At 33.9% G+C, this 8,966-nt stretch overlaps 2 protein-coding genes across 3 annotated transcripts; one reads left to right on the forward strand and one right to left on the reverse strand.

Annotated features, from left to right (window-relative positions):
- Window positions 1-425: 425 nt before the first annotated feature.
- Window positions 426-4,649, forward strand: LOC21393544 (WD40 repeat-containing protein HOS15). The gene is made up of 14 exons (XM_010107163.2): window positions 426-641; window positions 1,024-1,169; window positions 1,252-1,591; window positions 1,715-1,809; window positions 1,900-1,946; window positions 2,028-2,178; window positions 2,368-2,431; window positions 2,617-2,775; window positions 2,904-3,025; window positions 3,278-3,352; window positions 3,536-3,589; window positions 3,673-3,746; window positions 4,016-4,090; window positions 4,318-4,649. The coding sequence occupies exons 1-14, from the start codon at window positions 581-583 to the stop codon at window positions 4,535-4,537; spliced, it is 1,683 nt and encodes a 560-aa protein (XP_010105465.1). The 5' UTR covers window positions 426-580; the 3' UTR covers window positions 4,538-4,649.
- Window positions 4,650-5,099: 450 nt separating this feature from the next.
- On the reverse strand, window positions 5,100-7,862 carry LOC21393545 (cyclin-A3-4). 2 transcript variants are annotated; one of them, XM_024171602.1, is made up of 8 exons: window positions 7,308-7,862; window positions 6,952-7,184; window positions 6,768-6,843; window positions 6,440-6,516; window positions 6,289-6,322; window positions 6,055-6,204; window positions 5,593-5,727; window positions 5,100-5,496 (listed from the first exon to the last, which is right to left on the reverse strand). In XM_024171602.1, exons 1-8 carry the CDS (start codon window positions 7,734-7,736, stop codon window positions 5,425-5,427), a joined length of 1,206 nt encoding a protein of 401 aa, XP_024027370.1. In that variant the 5' UTR covers window positions 7,737-7,862; the 3' UTR covers window positions 5,100-5,424. The 2 variants fall into 2 exon arrangements, with proteins under 2 accessions (XP_024027370.1, XP_024027371.1); XM_024171603.1 differs by having other exon boundaries at window positions 6,768-6,846.
- Between the last annotated feature and the right edge of the window lie 1,104 nt (window positions 7,863-8,966).

Consider the following 8,966-nt stretch of genomic DNA (forward strand, 5'->3'; position numbering starts at 1 on the left):
TTTCAGTTTGGTGTAAAATGAGAGAAATGAAAAATGACTTTTAGTCATTTTTCATTTTTTGTTTTCGTTTTCTCCTCTCTCGAGCAGAGAGAGACATTAATGGGTTTATACTAAAAATAATATTTTGATAAAATTACTAAATGCATTTTAAAAAATAATTTCTATCTAAGATTGAAAACATTTTTATTTTTATATAAAAAATAAAATTATTTTAGAACGAGTTCCAAACGCGCTTATACTATTCGTCAATATTGTTCTTTTCTCATAGCTCAAACGGCCCAGGACAACCATGTCTTCTAAAGAAAGCCCAACGATCTATATGTCACCTCCCAGTTTACCATCAAAACGACGACGTCAGCTGCAATAAACGATATACATTCAAGCACATAATCGCCATTAGACGCTCATCTTTAATCAATAAAAGATAAAAGAATCACACTTTTTTTGAGTGTTTTCACCGAGAAGCCCAACGGCCAACGTCTCTGTCGGTTTCTTTTTTGCGGCCAAGAAGAGAAGAAATCTCCGATTCAAGTTTTTTTTTTTTAAAAGAAAAGTACCGGTACGGTATCGTTTGGCGACGATGATTTCTATCACCTCCGACGAACTCAACTACATAGTTTTCCGCTATTTACACGAATCAGGTTCGTACTCTTTTCCGTACTCCTGTTGAGTTCTGTCAGAAAAATATTAACGTATTTAGGTTTCGGAAAGCAAATGTTTTAAACCAGGGCTTCGAATTTGGAGATGAAAACAACAATAGAGTTTTTTGTTTTTATTATTATTATCTTTTTTTATTTTTTTTATTTTGGTGTTAGATAGCATTAAATATTCATCTTTGATTGTGAAAGTGAAATAGTGTGGAAATTCTTTATCTGGCAGTTTTAAATTACTTAAAAGAGAGATTTTCACATGAAATTCTTAATTCTTAAATCTTAAATGTGAATATGATCTGGTATTGAAGTGTGAAAGTTTAATTGCTATGTTGATTATGTAATTCTAATCAATTTTCGTAAATTTCTCCAGGCTTTACACATTCAGCTTTTGCTTTTGGTTATGAAGCGGGTATTAACAAAAGCACAATTAATGGTGATTTAGTCCCACCTGATGCACTTGTTACATTTGTGCAGAAAGGGCTTCAATATCTTGAGTTGGAGGCAAACTTGGGCAGCGTAAGTGTTTTTTTTTTTTTTTTTTATTACTTTTTGGTCATTGAGATATCATGGTTGGTTGATTTCTTTATCCACTCTCCAGAATGATGCTGATGTGGATGATGATTTCTCATTTCTCCAACCTTTGGATCTTATCACAAAGGATGCCTACGAACTGCAAAGAATTGTAAAAGAAAAGAAGGAAAATTTGCAAAAGGATAAGTCTGAAACAAATGGGAAATATAATGAGACCAAGCAGAAAAATGAACCAGATAATGCACGAGAAAGAGAGGAGAAGGAGAAAAAAGAAATGGAACATGAAGAAAATCATGATAAAGAGAATATATTTAACGATCATGAGGAAGACAAAGAAAAAGCAGAAGTGGATTGCCATGGCGAAGGAAACACTGAGCAACATGAAGGAAATAATGGAGATTGCGGTGGTAATCGTTCACTTCCATTCTCATTCTCTTTAAAAGTCTTTTTTGTGAACTTTTTTTTTTATTTTTTTTTATTTTTACTCACAGGAGTATTTGGTTTTTAAAAGTAGTGTTTTGTGAAATCAGGACCAGAACCAATGGAAATCTCCACAACTGCAACATCCCAACATTGTGAAATTCCTATTTCTGACGTAACAATTCTAGAAGGGCATACCTCCGAGGTTTGAACATAACCCTGTATGAGGTATTTTTGTTCTCATTTTTTGTAGTTATCATCTTACAGATCCAGTATAGTTTCTCCTTTCGTTTAGGTTTTTGCTTGTGCATGGAGTCCATCGGGTTCACTTCTTGCATCAGGGTGAGTCTTTAAGAAGGATTACAATCTTGAGAATTGTTTATCAGTATCTAACTCTTAAGATTCAAATTTCTTGGCATCTAGATCTGGAGATTCAACAGCTCGAATTTGGTCCATCGCGGATGGAGCTTCGAAATCTGCCATGCAAAACGGACCAGCAGATGCCGTAGTGCTAAGGCATTTCAAAGGTAGAACCAACGAGAAAAGCAAGGATGTGACAACACTTGATTGGAATGTGAGTCTATTCTCTTTTATGTTGACTGCTGTAACTTTGCAAGGTTACTATACTACATCTAGGTGTTTATTTTCCAATATCCTTATTTGTAATAATAGATTTTCATTTCAAGATGTCTTTCAGTTCTTAATATTAAGACTTGACATTCAATACATGTGATGTGAACTCTGGCATGGTTCTCTCCTCCAGGGTGATGGAACGTTACTTGCAACAGGTTCTTATGATGGACAGGCAAGGATATGGAGTGGAGATGGTGAGTTGATTGTGGTACCGTCTGTTTCTTGCTGCAACTAAGATCCTGTGATTGTAATGTCAAGTTATTGTAAACGTTCGGGGCAATATTATATATATATATATATATATTGCAAATTCTAGCTTGGTTGTTTGATTGAAGCAATGTTATTTTACCGTTTATGAATGGTGATGTTATTTATCTAGGGGAGTTGAGGAGTTCGTTGAACAAACATAAAGGTCCCATCTTTTCTCTAAAGTGGAACAAGAAGGGTGATTATCTTCTTAGCGGCAGTGTGGATAAAACGGCAATTGTGTGGGACGTAAAGACTGAAGAATGCAAACAACAATTTGAATTCCACTCAGGTACCAGATTGTGTGTATGAAACTTATGGCTTTTGGTGAAATGTTCTAAACTCTGTCATGTTCTTTTCAACTTTTTGGGTGTTTATCCTTTCAATTTTCAATGGTACTTGAGGCAAATTACTTTTCAGCTCCCACTCTGGATGTTGACTGGCGGAACAATCTTTCATTTGCAACATGCTCCACTGATACTAGGATACACATTTGCAAGGTTGGAGAGAAACTGCCACTCAAAACTTTCTCAGGGCATCAGGTTTGTCTTTCCGTTCAACGGATAAATGTTCCTGCGTCTACGTGTTCGATCGCAACACTTTCTGAATTAATTTCATGACTAATTACAGTCCCTATTTTCTGATTTCTGTATTTCATTGTATACCAATTAGGATGCAGGCTAAAAACAATATATAATGATTACCAATAACAGTATACCCCGCACTGCCTATGCGGTTGTTAGAGCACGATCTTTACCATCTTATTTTTATTATTACTTTTTACTGTTTTTCAGGGTGAAGTTAATGCTATTAAATGGGATCCAACTGGTACATTATTGGCTTCTTGTTCTGATGATTACACTGCAAAGGTGATTGCTTTTTTATATCGTGGCCTTGGTATTAAAATTCTTTTTCTCTTAACTTCATGATATGAAGGAAGTGTAGTGTCTTTATGAAGGCTGGTTTCTGTATTTCTTTGTTTACCAATTACTCTTTCCATCTTTTTTTAGCTCTGTTTTTAATGGGTTGAAAACTCAAATATTCTGGCACAGATATGGAGTATGAAACAGGACAAGTGCTTGCATGATTTGAGGGAACACTCTAGGGTAATTTTTTTTCTCTCTTCACATGTAAATTTGTATCTATCAAATTCCAATGTTAATTAGGTGATGGATGCACAAAACTGCAGGAGATTTATACCATCCGTTGGAGTCCTACAGGACTAGGCACAAACAATCCTAATCAACCGTTGGTTCTAGCAAGGTAAATGCGCCACTTCTCTTACTTTCATGTCTCGCAAAGGCCCAATAGGAAAAGGTAAACTTGCCCCATTTTTGAGATTATTATGTTTTTATTTGAGGCGGTATTCTTTCAAAAAAAAAAAAAAAAAAAAAAAAAAAAAAAAAAAAAAAATTTTAGCATAAAATGTAAAAGCTTCCCCGTTGTTGAATCAATTTGCGACTGGTCACTCCTTATATGTATGCACGTAATTCAACTTTCCTGTATCTTTATTTAGTTAATGTTTTGAGCAGTGCTTCCTTTGACTCAACTATAAAGCTATGGGATGTAGAACAAGGGAGACTTCTCTGCAGCTTTAATGGCCACAGGTAAACCCAGGACACTCTTCTGAGAACAGAAGGTCAAGCATAATCAATAAATGCTTCACCATTCAGAAAACAGAATGCATCCAACTGAAATATAAAAATATTAATATGAATTAACACATGAATATCAGCTGTCATAAATTTATTTGCTTGAAGATGATAATGATATCATGGCATTTTTCAAATCTCTGACCAGTATGACTCGTGGTTTTGTAATACCAAAATCCCAGGGATCCTGTATACTCTGTTGCATTCAGCCCAAATGGTGAGTATTTGGCGAGCGGATCCATGGACAAGTGCATGCACATATGGTCTGTTAAAGAAGGCAAAATCGTAAAAACGTACTCTGGAGATGGCGGGATTTTTGAAGTTTGTTGGAACAAAGAAGGCGATAAGGTTGCTGCTTGTTTTGCCAACAACATAGTCTGCGTCATGGAATTCAGAATGTAAATGCACTTTTCTACTTTTCTATTGATCTATTTATATTTATTAGTGTGCAATAACATGTGCTGATGTGCACCTTTTTTGAGAGTTATATTAACAACTTTTCTAGTTTAGCGCTCTTGGTTGACCATTAACATTTGTTAATTAATTATGTGTTGAGTTCAACATATATGGAGATAGAGCTCCAAATTATCTCTTAAAGATTATAAATTTGAATATGAAATTACTGTATGGCTGATAAGTGAAATTTGAATTGGCAAAAAGAACTAATTAGAGCGCAACGACAATTTTTCTCCCTTCAGGCTTTTTTTTTTTTTTGGTGTCCATGCATATGAAGATCATCCTTAAACCAAATTAATACAACCATAAATACCCTGTCTTATAAACTTTTGAAAAACTTCTATTTGTCCACATGGTGTTTCAAATGCAGACTAAAAATTTGTTATCTCTGAAAAAATCAATGGTTCGAGAGGTGTCAAATTAAGATGAGTATATTTTGAGTAGAAATAAGACTCCATAGCATTTTCCAAGCTTTTGTGATCTTTAATGACGAATGCTATTCATATAATTGAAAGAAAAAGAAGGATTGCATTAGAATATAATACAATCAAAATTAGAAGGATTGAGCTCATCCCTAAAGGTTCTGTCAACATGAGAAATCAACTTCCCCGTTCTAAAGAACATCTACGAATCATGGGGCAAATCTAATCACCAAGAACTATCTACGCCATCAGATTCAAAAACTGCAGAGATACTCCACGTACGACAACCATTAATGAGAGTAGAAACTCCGCAACCAAAGCTCAACATCAGGAGTTCAACTTCCAACACTTTCAACAGCTTAATCTTACTCATTCAGCAATTCCCAAGATACAAAAAATCATTACTATTGATCATTGTCTAAGATCTTCGAAGTAGTGAGCTGGTATCTCTGGAGGAGAAGCCATGTTGGCCACGCATTTGTACTGTTCGCACATAACAGGATCTGAATCAGAATCTCAGATAATGGCTTCTATAGCACAGACAGATATTATATCAGAGTATGAATGAGATGAAGATACCTTATGCTGATTATATTTTGCTCTTACAGATTGCAAAGACCCTCCTCTTCTACTTAGATACAAGTCATGTAGGATGAGAACACACTGCTTCAAATCAGACGGCGCATATCTCGAATATTTTTGCAGGGATGGTGTCTGTTAAAAGCGTATCCCAATAAATTAATGTATGATGTTATAATTGGAGTTTAATAAAGCTTTAGCATAGTAATTATGAGAATTCTTTGGTAGGATATGAAAAAACACCTTGCCCACAGTAACATTTTGAACAGTTCTATTAGTTTGTATTTTTTCTTTTGCTGCGAAGTTTTGTATACTTTAATTTTGATGTGATTTTGACCAAATTTAACGTTGAAAAACACATAATACTTATAGGTTATTTATAGTAAAAAGCTCCTAGTAATTATGTGTAGTACTCACATATCAAAGAAAATGATACAGATGAAGTTAGCAACAAGCACGTACCCAAGGATGCATCTTTGGCCGAATTGTAAATCTTGCAAGAAAAATAACAGATGCCGCCATCAATGAAGGAATGAACTTGACACAATTATAATCTAACAAACTTAGCTCCGCAAGATAGCAGCACAGAAATTCCAACTGTAGATTTGGAGTCTGTAAAGGAAACCAAATAATTGTAAGACATCAGAAAGTTCAATTTTCACAAAACGTATGTAGAGAAAAAATGGTTAAACTTACCTTGTAACTCTCTTGAGCAACGCTGGTGAATCTCCTGTGATCCAAAACCCAAAATGGGAAAAGTGACAAGATCAGTCCAACTTGTTATTGAGCAGAGATTAATATATCAAATTAAGGCCAACATGGAAACGACATAAATATCTATGCTTGCCTTAAAAATGTCTTTATCGTAGGACTACCCAATTCAAACTTCAATGACTTGAGTATGTCAGCCTCCATCTTCACCGCCTTTATAATCATCATCAAACAAATATTAAATTAGAAAACAAAAACAAAAATGGTAAAGAAACTAAAGGACCTATTTAATTCGCTGAATCGAATTTTTAATTCGAGTTGAAAGTATGACTTTATATAAGTACTTTTTACTGTAACAAAAAATTAAATATGACTGTTTTTAAAAACTTTTTTACTATAATAAAACTTAAATTCTAAACTCGAATCAGTAAAATAAACGATATTAAATATTAAAAAACAATTACCTCTTCCTTGGTGTATGTATTGTCAGTAATATAGCAAAAATCTTCAACGCGCGGAGGGGTAATCTCTTCATATTTTCTTCTTATCAGAACAAATTAAGAAAACAATTAGACAAACACATTCAATAAAAGCAACATAGATCCAACAAAAAGAAATAGTTTCTTTTAAGGCATATTAAGGGCTTACGAGGCAATAAGCATTGAAGAAACACCCAGTAATTGAAGCTTTTGCCGACTGAGAGCATTCAGAGAAAGAAATCTATCCATGTATAAAACGGTTAGATATACAGTATCAGAAAGGAGCTTGTATTCCTCTGCAACTTCCACTAACCAATCAATCAGAATCCCCCTCATACTTGGAGTAATGTCGTTCTGAACTTTTTCCATGTAATCGGGTAAAGGCCGTCTGTCTGGATCCACCTAAAGATTATAAATAAAACCCACCACAAGAATTGATTAAATTTTCCAAACACCCATTTTTTGAAGAACAATGCCCATAAAAAAAATAAAAAAATAAAAAGATGAAAATAGAAGTAGAAATACCTCAATTTGGTGAAGATATTCATAGACATCGGAAACGTACGGCACGCACATTTGGGGATCTTCCGATTTCGCTTCGGTCTCCTTCGTCTCCTGCCTCGTCGTCACCGTCTTGGTCATGGGCAGCGCCTTCTTGGCCTTGCTCTTGGTCTCGCGTTTCTTCTTTTGGGTTGCAACACCGGAACTCTCACTTTCCTCCTTAACAGCGTTAGAAATGTTGGTTAACTTGCTCTTGGTCTCCCGTTTCTTCTTTTGGGTTGCAACACCGGAACTCTCACTTTCCTCCTTAACGGCGTTAGAAATGTTGGTTAACTCTCCCAACACGACTCGTTTCTTGGTGGGGGCGGCGGGTTGGTCCTCCGCCGTTGCGGAGGCGGCGGCCCTACGCTTCGCGGCCCGCGTGAAGCGTACGCAGTTCTCTTTGTCCTCCATGGCCGTAGCTCGGAGGAGATTAAACGCTGCGTTTTGGCGTGGGAAAGGGAAAAGAAGGGCAGAGAGTAAGTGAGGGTTTGGGGGGATAATGGCGAGGGACTTTGTAAAGAGAGTAATAAGAGAGAAAGAGCGCCATTTCGGTTGTTTTTGAAAAGGGAATAATTGGCGCTTTTCTTAAATTGCTTTGAGTTTTTCCACTTTTTTTACGTTTTGATTGGTTCAGCTTTTTGAAAATTTTGGGAGTTTTGGGCCTATGTAAGATTTCCCTTTACAAAATTAGTTTGAGAAAATTTACAACGCGATCTTGTACTTAGAGGGCGGGACTTGTTTCGCTTTCACACTTCAAACCAAAATGTTTTGGAAGCCGGTCAGGACAGGATTTCGGATTCTTCTTCAATGATATTTATGTGATGTTTTTATCGAATAAGTGATTAATTATTTAGGTAATGACCAAAGCAAAAAGAGGGAAGTGTTTTACCATATTTACCTTAAAAAAAAGGAAGTGTTTTACCATACCACCTTTACCCAAATTAGTCATTTTAGCGAAGCATGCATTTAATTAATATATGTCTTTTGTAGTAGCAGATATAGGCTTAGTTAGATATAGGCTTAGTTTGGTAGTGTTATAAATTTTGAAAAAATTATTTTTAGCTGTGCTGAAGGAAAAAGCAGCTGTTACAAAAAACAGCTGAGTGTTTAGTAAACTATAATTATAGTAACTGTGCTGGTTCTAAAATCAGTGTAATAATGTTTGATAAATTATAAGATTGAATTATTGTGAATAATTAAAAATTACGACTATATTATATTATACTATAATATAATATATATATATATATAATTATAATTTAATATATATTTATTATTATATTTAATATAATACAAAAGAACTATTATTATATAATATATTATATAATTATGATATAGAATATAATAATATTATTAAAATAATAACTAAAATAATTAAAAATAACGATTATATTATATTATACTATAATATAATATATATAATTATAATATAATGTATATTTATTATTATATTTAATATAATACAATAAAATTATTATTAAATAACATATTATATAACTATGATATAGAATATAATAATATTTTTAAAATGGTTAATATAATTACAATATTATAAAACATATTATAATAATACTTAAGAAATATTAATATTTCAGTTATAATATAATTAAAAATTACAACTATATTATAATATAATATATT

This window comes from Morus notabilis, unplaced genomic scaffold (genome assembly GCF_000414095.1).
Source record: "Morus notabilis unplaced genomic scaffold, ASM41409v2 Scaffold286, whole genome shotgun sequence".
In the NCBI taxonomy this organism is placed as follows: Eukaryota; Viridiplantae; Streptophyta; class Magnoliopsida; order Rosales; family Moraceae; genus Morus; species Morus notabilis.